At 43.7% G+C, this 23,421-nt stretch overlaps 1 protein-coding gene across 3 annotated transcripts in view; it reads left to right on the plus strand.

Moving 5' to 3' along the window:
* UCKL1 (uridine-cytidine kinase 1 like 1) overlaps window positions 1-23,421 on the plus strand; it is a 68,964-nt gene that overhangs the window by 28,173 nt on the left and 17,370 nt on the right. For 2 of the 3 annotated variants that reach the window (XM_060771917.2, XM_060771916.2), the window contains exons 3-7: window positions 1,169-1,275; window positions 6,946-7,116; window positions 8,895-8,966; window positions 14,120-14,309; window positions 16,197-16,258. In XM_060771917.2, coding sequence (XP_060627900.1) covers window positions 1,169-1,275; window positions 6,946-7,116; window positions 8,895-8,966; window positions 14,120-14,309; window positions 16,197-16,258 — 602 coding nt within the window. Of the gene's footprint in view, window positions 1-1,168; window positions 1,276-6,945; window positions 7,117-8,894; window positions 8,967-14,119; window positions 14,310-16,196; window positions 16,259-19,586; window positions 19,604-23,421 lie in introns of all 3 variants that reach the window. The other variant, XM_067468253.1, reaches the window with a different exon arrangement.

Consider the following 23,421-nt stretch of genomic DNA (forward strand, 5'->3'; position numbering starts at 1 on the left):
AGATGAACTTAAGACCCCATGAACCTTTGATACTATGACTCCAGTCTTCCTTGCTTCCCTCCCTCCCTCCCTCCCTCCCTCTTTCTTTCTTTCTTTCTTTCTTTCTTTCTTTCTTTCTTTCTTTCTTTCTTTCTTTCACCTTCATTCCTTTCTTCCTTTTTTTCAAAGTATTCTTATCTCACCCTTTTTATCATCAGTTTCAGGGCAGCAAACACAGTAAAAAATGATATAAACAATCTGAACAATTCCAAATTAAAAATTAGAAAAACAATTTAAACAAGACAAGAACTTATTATTCAACTGAAGTAAGGTAATAAAAGTCTGGAAGATCTGAAATCACACCCATGCTCGAAAGTAAACAAAGCTCTAAAGTCTTTAACAAGAAGCCATGTCTTGACTTGGCACCAGAAGGAAGCCAACATTTGTACTAGTTGAGCCTCGGTTGCCATGACCTAATTTATCTTTATGAATAGTTTACCCTATTTGTTTGACTTTTATAATGTTATTTTGCATTATTCATTTTATTTTGTGATTTTATGTATTTTGTTCTGATGTAATTTTTTCTGTTGTTTTGTATTTTATTTTGCTGTATTGTATTTTTGGGCTTTTTGTGAGCCGCCCCAAGTCCCCTTTGGGGAGATGATGGGAGGGTATAAATAAAGATTATTATTATTATTATTATTATTATTATTATTAAGGCATCCTTGCACTTGGTTGTTGTAGGGTTTTTTCAGACTATATAGCCATGTTCTAGAGGCATTCTCTCCTGACATTTTGCCTGCATCTATGGCAAGCATCCTCAGAGGTAGTGAGGTCTGTTGGAACTAGGAAAATGGGTTTATATATCTGGGTGGGGCAAAGGACTCTTGTCTGCTGGAGCTAGGTGTGAATGTTTCAACTGACCACCTTGATTAGCATTTGATGGCCTGGCAGTGCCTGGGGCAATCTTTTGTTGAGAGGTTATCCTTGCATTGTTGGAAGTACTGTTATACCAGACATGGGTAAACCTTGGCCCTTCAGGTGTTTGGTACTTCATCTCCCACAATTCCTAACAGCCTACTGGAATTGTGGGAGTTGAAGTCCCGAACACCTGGAGCGCTGAAGTTTGGCCATGCCTGTGTTCCAAAAGTTCCATCCCAAGTTTTCATTCCTCTTCCACTTCCTACAGGCCTTGGGGGAGGCAGTGCCTCTGGAAAGACCACCGTTGCCCGGATGATCATCGAGGCGTTGGATGTGCCGTGGGTGGTGCTCCTCTCCATGGACTCCTTCTACAAGGTAAGTTGGGAGCGAATGCTACTCAGTAATGGAACTTTGGTTTCATATTTTTCAAAGCATTGGATTATATTCCACATCACCTACTTACTATATAGATATCCTTTATCCAAAATGTTTGGCACCAGAAGTGCTTTGGATTATAGATTATTATGGATGCCTGTATAGGCAGCCCTCCACATTCGCTGGAGTTAGGGGCACAGGCCCACTATGAAATTGGGAAAGCCACAAATAAAAATACTGTCGCTAGAACTGATATAAAGATGGGATGTTCTTATGGGGTGGAGGAAAAGACCACATTGTCTTGTATCGCCTCTCCCTGGCAGCTTCTGCGATCAGATGAAATACAGTATTGTTGTTCATTCGTTCAGTCGTCTCTGACTCTTCATGACCTCATGGACCAGCCCGCGCCAGAGCTCCCCGTCGGCCGTCACCACCCCCAGCTCCTTCAAGGTCAGTCCAGTCACTTCAAGGATGCCATCCATCCATCTTGCCCTTGGTCGGCCCTTCTTCCTTTTGCCTTCCACTTTCCCCAGCATCATTGTCTTCTCCAGGCTTTGCTGTCTCCTCATGATGTGGCCAAAGTACTTCAACTTTGTCTCTAGTATCCTTCCCTCCAATGAGCAGTTGGGCTTTATTTCCTGGCGGATGGACTGGCTGGATCTTCTCGCAGTCCAAGGCACTCTCAGAACTTTCCTCCAACACCACAGCTCAAAAGCATCGATCTTCCTTCGCTCAGCCTTCCCTAAGGTCCAGCTCTCACATCCGTAGGTGACTACAGGGAATACCATGGCTTTGACTAGGCAATGGATCTTTGTTGCCAGTCTGATGTCTGTACTCTTTACTATTTTATCGAGATTGGACATTGCTCTCAATATATTTCAATATATTACTATTGAAATATAGTAGGGATGATAATTTATAGAATCATAGTTGGAAGAGACCCCAAAAGCCATACAGTCCAACCCCATTGTACCATGTGGGAACACAATCAAAGCACTTTCAACAGATGGCCATCCAGCCTCTCTTTAGAAAGCTCCAGAGTTGTCAATCAGCTGTGACTGTCAGTATGTTCTTCATAATTATTTAGGTGGAATTTCCTTTCTTGCAATTTGAATCCATTGCTCCATGTCCTAGTCTCTGGAGAAGCAAGAAACAAGCTGGCTTCCTTCTCAACACTGTTTCAAATATTTAAGCATGGCTATCAAGTCAACTTTTTCTTCTCCAGGCTAAACATACCCAGTTCCCTAAGCCATCCTTCATAAAGCTTGCCTTCCAAACCTTTGATCATTTGTGTGTGTTTTTTCCCCTTTTCTGGATACCTTCCAGCTTATCAATATCTTCCTTGCTAATGTTAAGACCACACCCGTGATGCCATGAGCTGGCCATCTGGAGCATAAGATAGAACGAGCTTTGTTCCTCCTTGAGTGGAAATAACAGCAGGACTCCTATCCCCACCCTAAAGCCTATGCCCTACTACAGTTTACACAGACAGTCTTGGAAACCTCCATAGGTTACTTCCATGTGCTCAATGAGGCCGGTAAAAGCTCTTCCTTCTCCTGCCCCACCCCTGTCATGTTCCAAGTCCATTTATTGTGGCAGTATGAGTTTTTGGTCAGCCAAAATGTCATAACGTTCTCTGTGCAAGATTTCCAAATATATCCATCTGACCACATAAGAGGAAGAACCACTCCAAGAAACTACGCAAAACATTAAGTAAAAGTAAAGCTTTGTGGAGAGAAAAAAACCAGAGTATAAATAGACATAGTAATAATAATTTCAGCCCAAGAAGAAACAACTAGAACCAATGCCATCAAAGCCAGGATTGAAAAGTTGACGACAGATTCCAAGTGTAGACTCTGCAAGGAAGCAGATAAAACAATGGATCACATCCTCAGATGCTGCAAGAAGATTGCACAGACAGACTACAAGCAGAGGGATAATACTGTTACTCAGATGATCCACTTGATCCTCTTCCTGCGACAAAAAAACTGGTGGGATCACAAACCTGAAAAAATTACACAAAATGAACATGTCAAAGTACTCTAGGACTTCCTAAATCAGACTGACATAGTTTTGGAGCACAATAATAATAATATATATAATAAAACTTATTTATATACCGCTCTATCTCCCCGAGGGGACTCAGAGCAGTTTCCAGGTAACATCACAAAACATACAAAGTAAAAAAACAACATAACCATAAGATTAAAAAAACAAAATATAAACATAAAAATTGTCGCCATAACACATATATTAAAAGAATCCTGCCTGTTCAAGGCAATTTAAAAATTTAAAAAGGCTGGGCCAAGATTTGCACAAGCCCAAAAATTTTAGGGGGCCCGGGAATTAAGTGCAATGCTATGGCAGGCAACAATAATATTAGGTATGGTTTTGTGGCTGTTCATTCCAGGGCCGATTAGAGGAAATGATCTGGGTAATTGGTAGGAAGAATAAGGCCGTATTCGACAATGTGTAGGGCTGAGTTAGAACTGGTTATTTTCAAAGGCTTGTTGAAACCAACAGGTCTTCAAGCTCTTACGAAAGGAGGGGAGGGATGGGGCCTGTCTTATTTCTCCAGGAAGGGCATTCCAGAGGTGGGGGGCCACCACTGAGAAGGCCTTCTCTCTCGTCCCAACCGACCGCACTTGAGACATTAGTGGGACCAAGAGGAGGGCCTCCCCGGAAGGTCTTAGAGCTTGCGCCAGTTCATAGAAGGAGATACAAGTCCTATGAGGAGCGGCTTAAGGAGCTGGGCATGTTTAGCCTGAAGAAGAGAAGGCTGAGAGGAGATATGATAGCCATGTATAAATATGTGAGAGGAAGCCACAGGGAGGAGGAGGGAGCAAGCTTCCTTTCTGCTTCCCTGGAGACTAGGACGCAATGGAACAATGGCTTCAAACTACAAGAGAGGAGATTCCATCTGAACATGAGGAAGAACTTCCTGACTGTGAGAGCCGTTTAGCAGTGGAACTCTCTGCCCCGGAGTGTGGTGGAGGCTCCTTCTTTGGAAGCTTTTAAAGAGAGGCTGGATGGCCATCTGTCAGGGGTGATTTGAATGCAATATTCCTGCTTCTTGGCAGGGGGTTGGACTGGATAGCCCATGAGGTCTCTTCCAACCCTTTGATTCTATGATTCTATGATGTGATCATGGAGATAGGCAGGGCCCGAACCGTTTACTCCTGACCTCACGATCGTGGGTAAAAACAAAGTATGGTTCATCGGTTGCAACCCCAGACAACAACAGAATTGATAGGAAGCAACTGGAAAAGCTGGCACAATACAAGGATTTAAAGATCGAACTGCAAAGACTCTGACACAAGCCAGTCAAGGTGGTCCCAGTGGTGATTGAAACACTGGGTGCAGAGCCTAAAGACCTTGGCTTGCACCGGGATTGTGGCGCAGCTGGCTGAGTGTCAGCTGCAATAAGATCACTCTGACCAAAAGGTCATGAGTTCGAAGCCAGCCCGGGTTGGAGTGGGTTTCCAACCAATTGTGTGTAGCCTGTTGTTGACCTTTGCAACCCGAAAGACATTTGCATCTGTCAAGTAGGAAAATAAGGTACTACCTTAAAGTGTGGGGAGGCTAAATTAACTGATTTATGAGGCCATAAAGAAGACTCCAGCAAAGCATTCCAGCGGGGAAGCTACTCAGTTTTCTCATGGAGATCGTAACGTTGCTTCTCAGGTCTTATTTCCAAAACTTTGCACTTTTCACTTAATTTAACAATTGTTCACTGCTAGCGACTAGTCAATAATTAATCCTAAATTAGCCTTTCTTTTTCATCCCTATGGCAATATTGTTAACATCATGTCAAAGATTTATTCTAAATCTTTTTCCCCCTTTTAAGTCCTAGCGCAATCTGTTTTATTGCCTGTAATCCTGGGAGTCGAGTCTGTAACCAAGATGAGCAATCATTAATCAGAAACTTAGTCTGGGATATTTGCCACCTTCCTGGTTTTCTATTATTAACTGCTTTAACTGCCTTAAACAAAAGGAAATGAATATAGAGTGCACTGTACCATCCATCATTCAACAACATTTGAATAGCATATTCATTGCAAACAATCAGGGCACTGAGAGGCCATTAAATATTTGAATTGCTGTTGAACATTGCAAGTGCTTCGGAAGACCATAAAATTGCTCTTCCTGACTGAAACAAAGAGTTAATTGAACATTAACTTGGGTGCATTTATATCAGGCATGGCCAACCTTGGGCCATCCAGGTGTTTTGGGCTTCAACTCCCATAATTCCTAACAGCCGGTAGGCTGTTAGGAATTATGGGAGTTGAAGCCCAAAACACCTGGATGGCCCAAGGTTGGCCATGCCTGCTCTAGGTGAATATAGGCATTGCAGAAATACTTAATTCAATGTATTGTCGAAGGTTTTCATGGCTGGAATCACTGGGTTGTTGTAGGTTTTTCCGGGCTATGTTCTAGAGGCATTCTCTCCTGACGTTTCGCCTGCATCTATGGCAAGCATCCTCAGAGGTAGTGAGATCTGTTGGAAGTAGGAAAATGGGTTTATATATCTGTGGAATGACCAGGGTGGGACAAAGGACTTTTGTCTGCTGGAGCTAGGTGTGAATGTTTCAACTGACCTCCTTGATTAGCATATAATGACTTGGAAGTGCCTGGGGGGAATCTTTTGTTGAGAGTGATTTGATGTGCCTGATTGTTTACTCTCTGTTGTTTTGCTGTTGTAATTTTTGACTTTTTTAATACTGGTAGCCAGATTTTGTTCATTTTCATGGTTTCTTCCTTTCTGTTGAAATTGTCCACCATGTCAGACTACACAGAGAAGCCATTGAAATCCACAAGCATGTGGACAATTTCAACAGAAAGTAAGCAACCATGAAAATGAACAAAATCTGGCTACCAGTATTAAAAAAAACTCAAAAATTACAACAGCTAAACAACAGAGAGTATGTATTGTCGAAGGCTTTCATGGCCGGAATGCCTCTAGAACATGGCCATATAGCCCGAAAAAACCCACAAGAACTGACCAACAGAGAGTAAACAATCAGGCACATCAAATCACTCTCAACAAAAGATTCCCCCCAGGCACTTCTAAACCATTAAATGCTAATCAAGGTGGTCAGTTGAAACATTCACACCTAGTTGCAGCAGACAAGAGTCCTTTGTCCCACCCTAGTCATTCCACAGATATATAAACCCATTTTCCTACTTCCAACAGACCTCACTACCTCTGAGGATGCTTGCTATAGATGCAGGTGAAACGTCAGGAGAAAATGCCTCTAGAACATGGCCATATAGCCCGGAAAAACTTACAACAACCCATACTTAATTCGGTTTTCTGCACACATAAGGGCATATATGTTGTTGTAGTAGTGGGTCATCAAGGTGAACGTATCATGGGGTTTTCTGGGGCTGAGAGTGTGTGACTTATGTAAGATCCACCAATGGATTGCCATGGGCAGATGGGAAGAATAGAACCTTGGTATCCAAAATGTTCATCCAACCTTCAAATGACTGTTTTCTGGGACTGAGAGTGTGTGACCAATGGATTTCGATGGGCAAATGGGAGGATATACAAACTCATAGTCCAGACTTCAAACTACTGTTATGAAGATATAAATCCCAAACAGAATGTTGAGCAAGTTCTCTGGTTTAAGTTGGGATGCATTGTTTTTTTTCTCCTCCTTCTGGCAGGTCTTGACCAAGGAGCAACAGCTTCAAGCGGCCAGCAACGATTACAACTTTGACCACCCGGATGCTTTCGATTTCGATCTGATCATCTCCACCTTGAAGAAGCTCAAGCAAGGGAAGAGCGTCAAGATCCCCATTTACGACTTCACCACCCACAGCCGCAAAAAAGAATGGGTGAGCCATGCTTCTTCATTCACAGTGTTATTTCATCCCATTGAGGATCCAGAGTATTGGGGCTAAGAAGAATAAAGGTACCTCTGAGAATGCTTGCCATAGATGCAGGCGAAATGTCAGGAGAGAATGCCTCTAGACCATGGCCATATAGCCCAAAAAAACCTACAACAACCCAATAAAGGTAAAGGTTCCCCCTGACATTAAGTCTAGTAGTGTCCAACTCTGGGGGTTGGTGCTCATCTCCATTTATAAGCCAAAGAGCTGGTGTTGTCCGGAGACACCCCCAAGGTCAAGTGGCCAGCATGACTGCATGGAGCGTCGTTACCTTCCCGCAGAAGCGGTACCTATTGATCTACTCATATTTGTATGTTTTCAACACCTTGGAGGTGTCTACAGACAACACTGGCTTTTCAGCTTAGAAATGGAGATAAGCACCATCCCCCAGAGACATACACAACTTACGTTCTGGCAAACAAACTAGTCCAATGTGGGCTAGGCAAAACTATGGTTAGGTGGATCTGTAATTGGTTAAATGGACGAACCCAGAGGGTGATTCCCTCCAATGCTTCCTCTTCATCCTGGAAAGAAGTGACGAGTGGAGTGCCACAAGCAGGGTTCCGTCCTGGGCCCGGTCCTGTTCAACATCTTTATTAATGACTTAGATGAAGGGCTAGAAGGCAGGATCATCAAGTTTGCAGACGACACCAAATTGGGAGGGATAGCCAATAGTCCAGAGGACAGGAGCAGGATTCAAAACGATCTTGACAGATTAGAGAGATGGGCCAAAATTAACAAAATGAAGTCCACTTTGGTAGGAAAAACGAAATGCAAAGATAGAGAATGGGGGACAATGCCTGGCTCGAGAGCAGTACGTGTGAGAAAGATCTTGGAGTCCTCGTGGACAGCAAGCTAAACATGAGCCAACAATGTGATGCGGCGGCAAAAAAAGCCAATGGGATTTTGGCCTGCATCAATAGGAGCCTAGTGTCTAGATCTAGGGAAGTCATGCTACCCCTCTATTCCGCTTGGGTTAGACCACACCTGTAATATTGTGTCCAATTGTGGACACCACAATTGAAGAGAGGTGTTGGCAAGCTGGAATGTGTCCAGAGGAAGGCAACTAAAATGATCAAGGGACTGGAGAACAAGCCCTATGAGGAGCAGCTTAAGGAGCTGGGCATGTTTAGCCTGAAGAAGAGAAGGCTGAGAGGTGACATGATAGCCATGTATAAATATGGGAGAGGAAGCCACAGGGAGGAGGGAGCCAGCTTGTTTACTGCTTCCATGGAGATTAGGACAAGGAACAATGGCTTCAAACTACAAGAAAGGAGATTCCATCTGAACATGAGGAAGAACTTCCTGACTGTGAGAGCTGTTCAGCAGTGGAACTCTCTGCCCTGGAGTGTGGTGGAGGCTCCTTCTTTGGAATCTTTTAAACAGAGGCTGGATGGCCATCTGTCAGGGGTGCTTTGAATGCAATATTCCTGCTTCTTGGCAGAATGGGGTTGGACTGGATGGCCCATGAGGTCTCTTCCAACTCTTTGATTCTATGATTCTAGACTTAACCTTTCCCTTTCCCTTTGACTTCCATTATCTCAGCTGCCCCACTCTTCTCTTTCTATCACTATAGAGTAACTTGTTCAAAAACTATTGCTTGCTGTCAGCCCTCCCTTAATGTTTTTGCTTGGCCTTGTCTCTTTGTCTTAGGTTTTGTGTTTCTCTTTTGAACTGCCAGAGATGCTTTTCAAACTAAATTGTTGACAACCTTTTTCTTTCAGAAAATCCTTTATGGAGCAAATGTCATTATATTTGAAGGCATCATGGCGTTTGCCGACAAGGAGCTTTTAAAGGTAAGAGGGTCTGGGACACTGTATTGTTGAAAGCTTTCATGGCCGGAATCACTGGGTTGTTGTGAGTTTTCTGGGCTGTATGGCCATGTTCTAGCAGCATTATCTCCTGATGTTTTGCCTGCATCTATGGTAGGCATCCTCAGAAGTTGTCTGAGGATGCCTGCCATAGATGTGGGCGAAACATCAGAAGAAAATACTTCTGGAACATGGCCATACAGCCCGGAAAACTCACAACAACCCAGGATCTGAGACAGTTTGTGTTCTTTTAAAAAATAGCTCAAACTTTGTCCTCTTACAAAGAAAGTCTTTGTTTGTGTCAGAGCCATAAAGCACCATATTAGTATACATTATGACCAGGCCTGTACCTGCAATTTCACCTATTCACTTCCTTCCACAAGAAGTTACTATACAGCCTCTTTATTTGTGTAACAAAATTTGAAAAAAATATGTTCCGAGTTTGAAAGTGCTATTTCCAGTTTAATTGTGCAGTACTTACTTTAAATGTCATTGTTCTGCTCCAGAACTTTTGTTTTTGTGGCTGTCACAATCTATGTTGTATTGGTTGAGACTCTATGGGATTACCACTCAAGCAGGGAGCTTTGAGATGGTTGAACAGAAGCTCTCCGTAGCTCTAGTTGCTCTTACTGCCTATTACAGGGAAAACCAGCTGATCCCTAATCCATCTAAAACACAGACATGTGCCTTTCACCTTAAGAACAGACAAGCATCCCGAGCTCTGAGGATTACCTGGGAAGGAATCCCACTGGAGCATTGCAGTGCACCCAAGTACCCGGGAGTCACTCTGGACCATGCTCTTACCTACAAGAAGCACTGCCTGAACATCAAGCAAAAAGGGGGTGCTAGAAACAATATCATACGAAAGCTGACTGGCACAACCTGGGGATCACAACCAGACACAGTGAAGACATCTGCCCTTGCGCTGTGCTACTCTGCTGCTGAGTATGCATGCCCGGTGTGGAACACATCTCACCACACTAAAACAGTGGATGTGGCTCTTAATGAGACATGCCGCATTATCATGGTGTGTCTGCGCCCTACACCACTGGAGAAACTACACTGTCTAGCCGGTATTGCACCACCTGACATCCGCCGGGAAGTAGCAGCCAATAGTTAAAGGACCAAGGCAGAGACATCTCCAGCTCATCCCCTGTTTGGGTATCAGCCAGCATGTCAACGACTTAAATCACGAAATAGTTTTCTTAGATCTACAGAGACACTCGCTGGAACACCTCAGCAAGTGAGAGTCCAAAAGTGGCAGGCTCAAACCCAGCACCTCAATCCGTGGGCGATACCAGATGAGAGACTCCCTCCTGGGCACACAGAAGACTGGGTGACTTGGAAGGCGCTGAACAGACTGCGCTCTGGCACCACGAGATGCAGAGCCAATCTTAAGAAATGGGGCCACAAAGTTGAATCCACGACATGCGAGTGCGGAGAAGAGCAAACCACAGACCACCTGCTACAATGCAACCTGAGCCCTGCCACATGTACAATGGAGGACCTTCTTGCGGCAACACCAGAAGCACTCCAAGTGGCCAGATACTGGTCAAAGGACATTTAATCAACTACCAAGTTTGCAAAATTTGTGCTCTTTTAATCTGTTTGTTTTGTTCTGTTAGAAATGTAATACAATGGTATGGTTGCTGATGACACGATAAATAAATAAATATGGGATAGTCATTGGAAAACTATAGCAAAACTTGCTATAGGATGTCCCGTGAAAACAAAGTTTTTGCAGTTTAATAAACTTTTTCCAACTTTTTATGATAGAACCAATTAGGAAATGACATTTATAACCCAGGAACAAAAACTGTGTTACATATTGTTATCTTTGAGCAACGTGCTGTTTGGAATTAAGCCCCTGGCACCTTCTTTAAAGTTGAATTTGCTTGGACTGACAAGGTTTCCCCATTTTTGGCATATCATTGAAAATACATTGTTTTGGTCTCTCTGCTTTCATTTAAGAGAAGCCAACATTGCAGTTCTAGCTAATGTAACAGCGACCTCTAGTGTCCACTTTAGGAATTCTCAACAGGGAAGCCTTTCCTACAGCCTTCAATCATTCCAATTTATGGGTTGTTGTAGGTTTTTTCGGGCTATATGGCCATGGTCTAGAGGCATTCTCTCCTGACGTTTCGCCTGCATCTATGTGAAACCTCACTACCTCTGAGGATGCTTGCCATAGATGCAGGCAAAACGTCAGGAGAGAATGCCTCTAGACCATGGCCATATAGCCCGAAAAATCCTACAACAACCCAGTGATTCTGGCCATGAAAGCCTTCGACAATACATTCCAATTTATGATGACCTATCATGGGGTTTTCTTAGCAAGGTTTGTCCAGAGCAGGGTTACCATTGTCTTTGGACTGAGAGTGTGTGACATGTCCAAAGCTTTACAAAAAAATTATATGGCCAACCAAATTAAAGAGTCCTAGTCCACCATTGGAGCCATCGGTGGTGCAGTGGGTTAAAGCGCTGAGCTAGTTGACTGAAAGGTCGCAGGTTCAAATCCGGGGAGGGGCGTGAGCTCCCGCTGTCAGCCCCAGCTTCTGCCTACCTAGCAGTTCGAAAACATGCAAATGTGAGTAGATCAATAGTGGGAAGGGAACGATGCTCCATGCAGTCATGCTGGCCACATGACCTTGGAGGTGTCTATGGACAGCGCCGGCTCTTTGGCTTAGAAATGGAGATGAGCACCACACCCCAGAGTCGGACACAACTGGACTTAATGTCAGGGGAAAACCTTTACCTTTACCTAGTCCACCATTTAAACCGTACTGCGTGTCGTTAACGGCATGCACATGTATCAGCCCACTCTTCCATCCTTTGCAATGACCAGAGAGCTGTCATCGATGCATTCTCTTCGAGTTTCTATATTGCAAGGAGTTGTCCCTGATTTCTCCTGTTCCTTCCAAATCTTTGGAACTAAGGCTTGGAGTCCCTCCGTGGTAAATAATAATAATCTATATAAATAAAAATGTAATGTCCGTTTGTGGGATTAACAGAACTCAAAAACCACTGGGGGAATTGACACCAAATTTGGACACAAGACACCTAACAACCCAATGTATGTCCTTCACTCATAAAAACACTGAAAAACACAGCAGAAGGGACTTAAAAAGCCCCAAAAAGCTAAATGATGAAAAGCTAAATGATCATACAGAAAAAAGGGAAGAAAGAGGGAGGGAAGGGGAGAAAAGAAAGAAAGAGAAAGAAAGAAAGAAAAAGAAAAGAAAGAGGGAGGGAAAGACAGAAGGAAAGGGAGAAGGAAGTATGGAAGCAAAGAGGGAAGGAAGGAAGGAAGGAAGGAAGGAAGGAAGGAGGCAGAGAAGGAAGGAAGGAGAGAAAGGGGGAGGGAAAGAAAAAGGGAAGGAATGAAAGTTAGAGAAGGAAGGAAGGAGATAAGGAAAGAAAAAAGGGAAAGAAGGAAGGAAAGAGGGAGAGAAGGAAGGAGGGAAGATGTAGAGAAAGAGGGAGGGAAGGGAAGAAGGAAAAAGAGAAGGAAGAAAAGAGAGACAGCAGAAGAGAAAGAAAAAGGGGAAAGGAAGGAAAGAGATAGAGAAGGAAGGAAGGGAAGGAAGGAAGGAAAGAGGGAGCGAAGGAAGGAGGGAAGATGTAGAGAAAGAGGGAGGGAAGGAAAGAAGGAAAGAGAGAAGGAAGGAAAGAGAGACAGCAGAAGAGAAAGAAACAGGGGAAAGGAAGGAAAGAGATAGAGAAGGAAGGAAGAGAAGGAAAGACGGGAAGGAAGGAAAGAAAGAGGGAGTGAAGGAAGGAGGGAAGATGCAGAGAAAGAGGGAGGGAAGGAAAGAAGGAAAGAGAGAAGGAAGGAAAGAGAGACAGCAGAAGAGAAAGAAAAAGGGGAAAGGAAGGAAAGAGATAGAAAAGGAAGGAGATAACGAAAGAAAAAAGGGAAAGAAGGAAGGAAAGAGGGAGCAAAGGAAGGAGGGAAGATGTAAAGAAAGAGGGAGGGAAGGAAAGAAGGAAAGAGAGAAGGAAGAAAAGAGAGACAGCAGAAGAGAAAGAAAAAGGGGAAAGGAAGGAAAGAGATAGAGAAGGAAGAGAAGGAAAGACGGGAAGGAAGGAGGGAAAGAAGGAGAGAAAGAGGGAACGTTGGCCACAGCAAAGAGTGGCGGGTACAGCTAATAATAATAATAATAATAATAATAATAATAATAATACTTTATTTATACCCCACCACCATCTCCCCAAGGGACTCGGAGTGACTTACATTAGGCCAAGCCCAATAACACATCATAAAACAAAGCAGTAAACAAAAACAATAAATACAATACAATTAATATAAATCATATATAAACAATAATCAAGAAACAATAACACAAGGATTTAAAAACCTATGGCCGGGCCAAATATAATTATTTAAAATTAAAAAATAAACGCTGGGCATGAACAAGGTAGGATATATCTAGTTTTAAAAGAAATGAGGGAGCGCAGTCAACCTAAACCAAGAATAAAGTGCATTCTGAAGACATATTGCTGGGAATTTTCCTTATTCTGGGAAGGCACACTGGAACAGCCACGTTTTCAGACTCCTCCTAAAGACTGCTAATGTTGGGGTATGCCTGATGTCCTTGGGGAGTGAGTTCCAGAGTTGGGGGGCCATCACCAAGAAGGCCCTCTCCTTCATCCCCACCATTCGCACCTGCGAAGGAGGTGGGAGCGTGAGCAGGGCCTCTCCAGATGATCAAAAAGATTGTGTGGGTTCATACTCAGAAATGCGGTCACGCAGGTAGGCGGGTCCCAAACCGTTCAGGGCTTTGTAGGTAAGAACCTGCACCTTGAATTGGGACTGGAAAATGAACTGCAGCCAATAGAGCTCCTTAAACAGGAGGGTTGACAGCTCCCTGTAAGATGCACCTGTTAGTAACTTGGCTGTTGCCCTGTTGAGAGCATGTCCTTCAAAGATAAGTGCCTGGTGTATCAAACTCAGCATGGTTTCCAGGTGGTTTGTGTACTGACTGGAGAGGAAAGGAATTTCGCTCCTCCCTTGTCTTAGGTAGCAAGCACTTCTGACCTATTGCCTTTGGGAGAGGGGCCTCCTGTAATTGCCATTCCTACTTCAAAGAGCGATAATATTCTGTCTGACATTTCTTTGATATGGCTGTTCTCTCCAGCTTCTAGACATGAAGATCTTTGTGGATACGGATTCCGACATCCGCTTGGTCCGGCGCCTGCGCAGGGACATCACCGAGCGCGGGAGGGACATCGAGGGGGTCATCAAGCAGTACAACAAATTCGTCAAACCCGCCTTCGACCAGTACATCCAGCCCACCATGAGGCTCGCTGATATTGTCGTCCCACGGGGTATGTGTCCCTCCCTTTGCTCCATTTGATGGGATCGCTGGTTTCTCAGGTGGGGTTCTGTCTCAGGCTGGTGAATCCTCATTTGTCTGGAAATCCAAAATCTGAAATGCTCCAAAATTGGAAACTTTTTGCTTCCAGCCAACCATTTCTACCTTTGAGGCTGTAACACTCATGCTTGTTGGTTTGCAAAACAGAGGCAGCTGGATGGGGGGGGGGGGGGGGGGGCTCTCCAGAGATCTTCTGTGTAGTAGAGTACTATACTATATACATATATTTAATATCAGGTGCCTTATACTCTCAGTCTTTCTCCAGTCCTTTGTCTCTTACACAATACAAGCAAGTGAATGAGATGCAAAGCTGCAGAGAGCCACAGGACTGAAGAGAAAGAGAGGAGGCTGAAATGGTGGGAGATGAGGATCCACACTGAGCATTACAGTTGGATTCCTGCCACTTAATCTATATAAATAAAAATGTAATGTTTGTTTGTGGGATTAACAGAACTCAAAAACCACTGGGGGAATTGACACCAAATTTGGACACAAGACACCTAACAACCCAATGTATGTCCTTCACTCATAAAAACACTGAAAAACACAGCAGAAGGGACTTAAAAAGCCCCCAAAAGCTAAATGACAAAAAGTTAAATGGCAATACAGAAAAAAGGGAAGAAAGAGGGAGGGAAGGGGAAAAAAGAAAGAAAGAAAAGAAAAGAAAAAGAGAGGGAGGGAGGGAAAGAAAGGAGGAAAGGGAGAAGGAAGCATGGAAGCAAGGAGAGAAGGAAGGAAAGAGGTAGAGAAGGAAGAAAGGAGAGAAAGAGGGAGGGAAAGAAAAAGGGGGAAGGAAGGAAAGTTAGAGAAGGAAGGAAGGAAGGAGAGAAGGAAAGAAAAATGGAAAGAAGGAAGGAAAGTGGGAGCGAAGGAAGGGGGGAAGATGTAGACAAAGAGAGAGGGAAGAAAGAGAGAAGGAAAAAAAGAGAGACAGCAGAAGAGAAAGAGAAAGGGGGAAGGAAGGAAAGAGATAGAGAAGGAAGGAAGAAGAGAAGGAAAGACGGGAAGGAAGGAAAGGAGTGAAGGAAGGAGGGAAAGAAGGAGAGAAAGAGGGAAGGTTGGCCACAGCGAAGTGTGACTGGTATTTTATTTGTTGTGTCAGGGCAACCAGTCAATGGTATTACATTTCTACCCATGTTGCGGGTACAGCTAGTAATAATAATAATAATAATAATAATAATAATAATAATAATTCTCTGAAGATCCTATGATGATGCCAGCCACAGATACAGGTGAAACATCAAGAGAATATTATTATTATTATTATTATTATTATTATTGAAATATTGTGTGGTTTCCAGGCTGTATGGCTGTGTTCTAGAACACAGCCATACAGAACACAGCCATACAGCCTGGAAACCACACAATATTTCAATAATAATAATAATAATAATATAAACAGACTACAAGCAGAGGCATAACACCGTTGCTCAGATGATTCATTAGAACTTGTGCCACAAATACCATCTGCCTGCGACAGAATTGATGGGATCACAAGCCGGAAAAAGTTACAGAGAATGAACAAGCCAAACTTCTCTGTGACTTCCAGATTCAGACATAGTTTTGGAGCATAATACTCCTGACCTCACAATCATGTTAAAAAACAAAGTATGTATTGTCGATGTCGCAATCCCATGTGACAGCAGGATTGAAGAGAAACAACTGGAAATGATATGAGGTTTTGAAGACCGATCGTTTGTGGACTGGATGGCCCACGAGGTCTCTTCCAACTCTATGATTCTATGATTCTAAGAATAAACTAACCTACAAAAAACTTTCCTACTTACATATTAAAAGCCTGCTTGAATAGGAACGATTTTCTCTTTTTTTTTTGTTTCAGGAAGTGGGAACACTGTAGCCATTGACCTGATTGTCCAGCATGTCCACAGCCAGCTGGAGGAGGTAAGGGTTGTCTTAACAATGCATATCTACTATGCATTTTGGGTGGGGTGGGGTAGGTGTTCCCAGTTGGATTTTGGTTTGTAAATACTAAGGATACCCAACCTGGGAATGCAATGTTACATTTTTTCTGTCTATAGAATTTAAATTTTGCAAAGCCCTTGGGCAGCTGGGGGGAGGCTGAAGGAGGCTGTGTGATCTCCCAAATCCCCTTGCAAACTAACTGCATGGGTCCCTTTTGTCATCATCACATCCGGTTGTCCGTTTGGGATGGTGCTTTCGCCTGTTTGCTTCTCTAAACTTTTTCTCAACACTCCGTTCTGCTGCCACCCAACTCTGGATATGAGATGGTGAGCTCCAAAAAGTTACCTTTTGGGACTGCAGCTCTCACTATGCCTCAATACTGGGAGGTGTCATCCCAAAAGGTAACTTTTCAGAGCTCTGATGGGATGCAATCTGTCATCGACTCCCAAATTACACAGAAAGTCCCCAAACTTGTCCCTGTGATCATCCGAGAGCCTTCTACTATCCCAAATACCCCCATTTTGCTTTGCATTATGTCTCAAAATGGTGATAGAAGTGATGCCATATTACTTCCTGCTGCCCTTTTGAAAGCATTTTCAGAGGAAAATGGAGATAATTGGACTTGCACTAGCGCCGGGGGGATCCTCACATCCAACCCTATGCAGTTGCCCGTCTCTATTATGAAACTTCATAGCTTCATGCTGCCTTTTCCTCCTCACCTCCCATTAATGTTTCTGCAATCTTGTGCAAAATTAATGCAAAATTAATGAAAAACAGACTAGTGGTGCATCTGCAATGTAGAATTAATCTAGCTTGACACCACTTCAAGTTCCATAACTAAATGCGATGGCATCCTAGGACTTGTAGTTTGGTGGCGTACCAGCAACCTTTGACAAAGGAGGCTAAATCCTTGCAAAAACATAGCTGCCATGATTTTGTTACAAGTGGTATCAAAGTGTTGTAATTCTGTAGTGTAGATGCATCCTTAGAGTGGAGCCCCCGGTGGCGCAGTGGGTTAAACCCCTGTGCCGGCAGGACTGAAGACCGACAGGTCGCAGGTTCGAATCCGGGGAGAGGCGGATGAGCTCCCTCTATCAGCTCCAGCTCCTCAGGCGGGGACATGAGAGAAGCCTCCCACAAGGATGATAAAACATCCAAAAAAATCATCCGGGCGTCCCCTAGGCAACGTCCTTGCAGACGGCCAATTCTCTCACACCAGAAGCGACTTGCAGTTTCTCAGGTCGCTCCTGACACGACCAAAAAAATTCCTTAGAGTCATAGAATTGAGAGCTGGGAGATACCTTGTGGGCTATAAAGTTTAAAAACTTTTATTTTTATTTTTCCATGATCACCATGGAAATGGAAATTTCCTAAATCTTAAATTTTGTGATCAAATATATGGACTCGTTTATTATAGTCCGCCCTCCTTATTTGCTGAGGTTAATGGCACAGGACCCTCATATGAGTGAAAAGTTGAAAATTAAAAAAAAAATGCTCGGTTGTTGTAGGTTTTTTCGGGCTATAGGGCCATGTTCTAGAAGCATTCTCTCCTGACGTTTTGCCTGCATCTATGGCAAGCATCCTTGGAGGTAGTGAGGTTTCCTCACTACCTCTGAGGATGCTTGCCATAGATGCAGGCGAAACGTCAGGAGAGAATGCCTCTAGAACATGGCCCTATAGCCTGAAAAAACTTACAAAAACCCAGTGATTCCGGCCATAAAAGCCTTCGACAATACAAAAAAAAATGCTATTTCCTACCTGAGAAGACACCTCTGTAGGAATTTTGGGATCATCTAGCACGACTTCATTGTCTACTTCCACGCAGCGATAGAATCACATTGGGGTACCTGGAGACTTCTAGAGATAACATTTTAATTAAAATTGCAACTAATCAAATTCCCCAAAAAGTCAAATCCACAAATGCTGAGGTTCGACTGTGTTGAGGCGGGGTCACGGTGCATGATTTATAGTTTTCTCCAATCACACCCACCCTGGATACACTGCGCAATGGACTGAATGTCTCAAAGGCAACCCAGAAAAATTAGCCCATGCACAGCAGAGTGCTTATCATTTCTCATCAGATTTTGACAGCACCATGTGGCCTTGTGATGTTCACTGTTTAGGAAAACTCTCTGAGCCAGTTTTTATCCAAACTCACAGGAGGCTTTTAATCTTGGCTTGTTGCTCTGTGTACAAAATACACACAGACACAGAGCAGGATCCTCTGATCTCCTATCAGTCAATGGCATATACGGCGATGTACTCACGACTTGGGTAAAACATGGTGTTTCATCCAGTGGCACAGTGGGTTAAACCCCTGTGCCGGCAGGACTGAAGACCGACAGGTTGCAGGTTCAAATCCGGGGAGAGTACGGATGAGCTCCCTCTGTGAGCTCCAGCTCCTCATGCGGGGACATGAGAGAAGCCTCCCACAAGGATGGTAACATATCAAAGACGGACTGAAGACCGACAGGTCGCAGGTTCAAATCCGGGGAGAGCACAGAGGAGCTCCCTCTGTCAGCTCCATCTCCTCATGCGGGGACATGAGAGAAGCCTCCCACAAGGATGGTAACACATCAAAACATCCGGGTGTCCCCTGGGCAACGTCCTTGCAGACGACCAATTCTCTCACACCAGAAGCGACTTGCAGTTTCTCAAGTCGCTCCTGACACGACAAAAAAAATTGGGTAAAACAGATATCAGCAACAGTTCAGCAAGAGAATTCAGCAATAGTAAATAGCAATTGAAAGAACACATGCTTCCTGCCCTCTTTTATACCCACCCTTGCTCATCATCAGCCAGGGACAAAAGTGAATGACGAAACCCTCGTCATGAATGCCACATGGTCATGACTCAGCCTTTGCAGCATGTCCCCTAAGTTACATACATATCACCACCCACTTAATCATTCAGCAGGTATGTGACCACATATCCATTAGAACTGTATTTTCCACTAGTTTTGCACAATAGGGTTACAACCAATGCATTCCTGTCTAAAAATGCATTACTGTATCTGTCTAACTGATGGTATTAAGTTCTGGATCTGTTGGGATTTAGATTATAATTTTGTATGCTTAGCTACAGCTACTTTGCAAAGCTACTTCCCGCCCTGAGCAAAAAGTGAGAAAAATCCCTCCCTCCCACCCCCAAATACTAAGTTGCTAACTATTCCCAATGCTGTGAAGAAGGGGGATATACTCCTGTTCCATGTTTTGTTGTTGATTTCCCCTTTTGCCTCTTAATGCTGCGTCGGTGTTGCCCCTGTTCTAATACCGGTTGCACGATGCCCTTTGTTTCGTTGCTGCAGCGCGAACTCAGCGTCAGGTAAGGACCCCTCACTCTCTCTGTTCCTAACTCGACCCTCTCGGAGCTATTTTGCAAAATCCAAGGCATTTTAAGAACTGGGGGTGTACAAACCATCTTTTTTCCTATCTCTTTTTTATATATGTGGATGAGATGGGATTCTAAAAATCCAGTGATTCGATCAATCTTGTGAAAGGGAAATTCAGAATGGGAAATAACACAGAGCTGCCTCTTTAATTGCAATCTCTTCACAGGCTCCACAGGAAGCCTCCTTAGCATCATAGACTTACTTACTTAGGTGATCCCTCGTTGGCCGAGTAGGATAGTCTTCCAGGATCAGTGTTCTGGTGTGTTCGTAGGTGACTGTGGAGCCCTATTCTTGATCTGCATCTTCTCCCGCAGTGAGGGCATTGGTTTCCAGGTGGAAGGCGGTCTCGGTTGGGGTTGGCTTGACACGCCTTCCTCTTGGCACATTTCTCTTTTTGCCCTCCATTCGTGCCTCTTCAAATTCTGCAGCACTGCTGGTCACAGCTGACCTCCAGCTGGAGTGCTCAAGGGTCAGGGCTTCCCAGTTCTCAGTGTCTATGCCAGACTTTTTAAGGTTGGCTTTTAGCCCATCTTTAAATCTCTTTTCCTGTCCACCAGCATTCCATTTTCCATTCTTGAATTCAGAGTAGAGCAACTGCTTTGGGAGACGGTGGTCGGGCATCTGGACAACGTGGCCGGTACAGCAGAGTTGATGATGGAGGACCATCGCTTCAGTGCTGGTGGTCTTTGCTTCTTCCAGCACGCTGACGTTTGTCCACCTGTCTTCCCAGGAGATTTGCAGGATTTTCTTAGACTTAGAAGTTACCCCATGGCCACCCAGTCCAGCCTCCATCTTCCAGGCAGGAAGACACAATCAAAGCACTATCAACAGATGGCCATTCCCCTCTGCTTAAGAACTTCCAGAGAAGGAGACTCCATCACACTCCCAGGAAGCCTATTCCATTGCTGAATGGCTCTAACCATCAGGAAGTTCTTCCTAATGTTTAGGTTGAATCGATTGCTCCATTGTGTACTAGTTCCCAGAGCAGGAGAAACCAAGCCTGCCCCTTTCTCAATTTGACTTCCTTTCAGATATTGAAACATGGTTCTCATGTCCCTTTCTCTTGGCCTTCTCTTCACCAAGCTAAACATGCCCAGCTCCCTCTGTCATTCCTCATAGGGCTTGGCTTCCAAACTTTTGATCACTCCAAGGGAACAAGAAACACATTAGGTTCTTGTGGGTTTTTTCGGGCTATAGGTCCATGTTCTAGAGGCATTTCTCCTGATGTTTCACCTGCATCTATGGCAAGCATCCTCACTACCTCTGAGGATGCTTGCCATAGATGCAGGCGAAACATCAGGAGAAATGCCTCTAGAACATGGCCCTATAGCCCGAAAACCCCCCACAAGAACCTAGTGATTCCAGCCATGAAAGCCTTCGACAATACAAGAAACACATTTCCACTGTCAAGCTCCTAAGGCAACACTGACACCTTGACAAATCAATAGGATCAGTTAATAACCTCAGGCCCCTTCTACACTGCCATAAAATCCAGATTATCAAAGCAGAAAATCCACATCATTTGCTTTGAACTAGGGTCATGGTAGTTAAAACCGCTAGCTGTAGGAAATCTGCAGATTGGAGGGTTAGCAGTTCGAAGCCTCGAGTAGAGGTACGCTCCCAGTTGTCAACCCTAACTTCTGCCTACCTAGCAATTCAAAAGCATGTAATGTGAGTAGATCAATAGGTACTGCCTCGGCGAGGAGGTAAAAGGGTGCCCCATGGAGACATGCTGGCAACAATCGAAGAAAGTCTATGGATAACAGGCTCTTTGGTATGGAACAAGAGCACCTCCCCATGGCCAGAGTTGAGCCTTACCTCCAGATGCTGGAGATAGAAAGGGAAAGGACTTTATTATTTATTTTATTTCAAACATTAGTACTCCGTTCTTCTCAACCCCCGAGGTGGGGACTCAGGGTGGTTTATAACGGCAACAATTCAATGCCAACAATGTACAAAACACATTACAATACAACATTACACAATATTATTTACTATTTATGTACTGTATTTGTATACTGCCTTTCTCAGCCCACAGGCAACTCAAGGCGGTTTACAGGGCAAAATTCAATGTCCACAATACCATAAATACAATTAAAATTATAATAAAAACCATAACAACATCAATAAAAGCATACGCCATTAGTGTCTCCTTGTTAAAAACATTGTCCAGTTCCATCGTCTAGTCGTTCCATATTCCTATGTCAGTTACTCTGCATTTGCAAATGCTTGCTCAAAAAGCCATGTCTTGACTTTTTTTCGAATTGTTAAAAGGGAGGGGGCTGATCTAATACCCCTAGGAAGGGTGTACCATAGCCGAGGGGCCACCACCGAGAAGGCCCTGTCTCTCTTCCCTGCCAGACACACTTGTGACAAAGGCGGGACCAAGAGCAGGGCATCCCAAAAGGATCTTAAGGTCCAGTAGATAAAACATTAGGTTAAAAACCATTTTAAAACATTATTATTATTCATATAGCCAAATTCAAGTTTGATTCAACGACCAACGACCCAGTCCAACGCCAGTCCGTAGACAAATCTCAAGCCTGCTGCCCAAAAGCCTGGTCCCAAAACCATGTTTTGAGCTTCTTTCTAAAGGAGAGGAGGGATGGTGCTGACCTAATTTTGCTGGGGAGCATATTCCATAGGCAATAATAATATTATAATAATAATAAAAACTTTATTTATATACCCCTCTATCTCCCCATGGGGACTCAGAGCGGTTTCCAAGTAACATCATCATTACATACAGAGTAAACAACATCACCATAAGATTAACAAAACAATACAAGCATAAAAATTGTCGCCATAACATACATATATACATACATACATACACACACACACACACACACACACACACACACATATATATATATGCTCTGTGCATAATGAGTACCTTAAAAACAAAAGAACCAATGAACGTAATCACAACAAATTTGGCAACAAAACGTCTCACAACACAAGGAGTGACCATCACTCAAAAAATTATGAATTTGCCATTTGAGAGTTGTAGTTGCTGGGATTTATAATTCACCTACAATCAAAGAGCATTCTGGACTCCACCAATGATGGAATTGAACCAAACTTGGCACACAGAACTCTCATGACCAACAGAAAATACTGGAAGTGTTTAGTAGGCATTGACCTTGAGCTTGGGAGTTGTAGTTCACCTACATCCAGAGAGCACTGTGGACTCAAACAATGATGGATCTGGACCAAACTTGGCACAAACGCTCAATATGCCAAAATATGAACACAGATGGAGTTTGGGGAAAATAGACTGTGACATTTGTGAGTTGTAGTTACTGGGATTTATAGTTCACCTACAATCAGCATTCCTAACCCCACCAATGACAGAATTGGGGCAAACGTCCCACACAGAACCCCCTTGACCAACATCCAGCCCTACTCCCTTCACCAGGGCAAGAAAACGTAATCAAAGCCCTCCTGACAAAATCCCATCCAGCCATAGATATAGATAGATATGATTCACACACAGACAGATATAGTATCATAGATGTGAAAGGAACCCCTAAAGAAGGACAATTATACGTTGCATGTTCCAGAGTAGGCAAACCAGACAATCTCCACATCAACACTGACAAAGAAACAGCAAGAAATACTGTTTACCGACAAGCATAAAGAAATTACATATATTAGAAACCAACACTTTCTCTTTACTTTATATTGCAGATCACCAGACTGGGCCTATAGTAATCCTGCCAGTTCAAGGCAATTTAAAAGGCCGGGC

Source organism: Anolis sagrei, chromosome 4 (genome assembly GCF_037176765.1).
Source record: "Anolis sagrei isolate rAnoSag1 chromosome 4, rAnoSag1.mat, whole genome shotgun sequence".
Taxonomy (NCBI): domain Eukaryota; kingdom Metazoa; phylum Chordata; class Lepidosauria; order Squamata; family Dactyloidae; genus Anolis; species Anolis sagrei.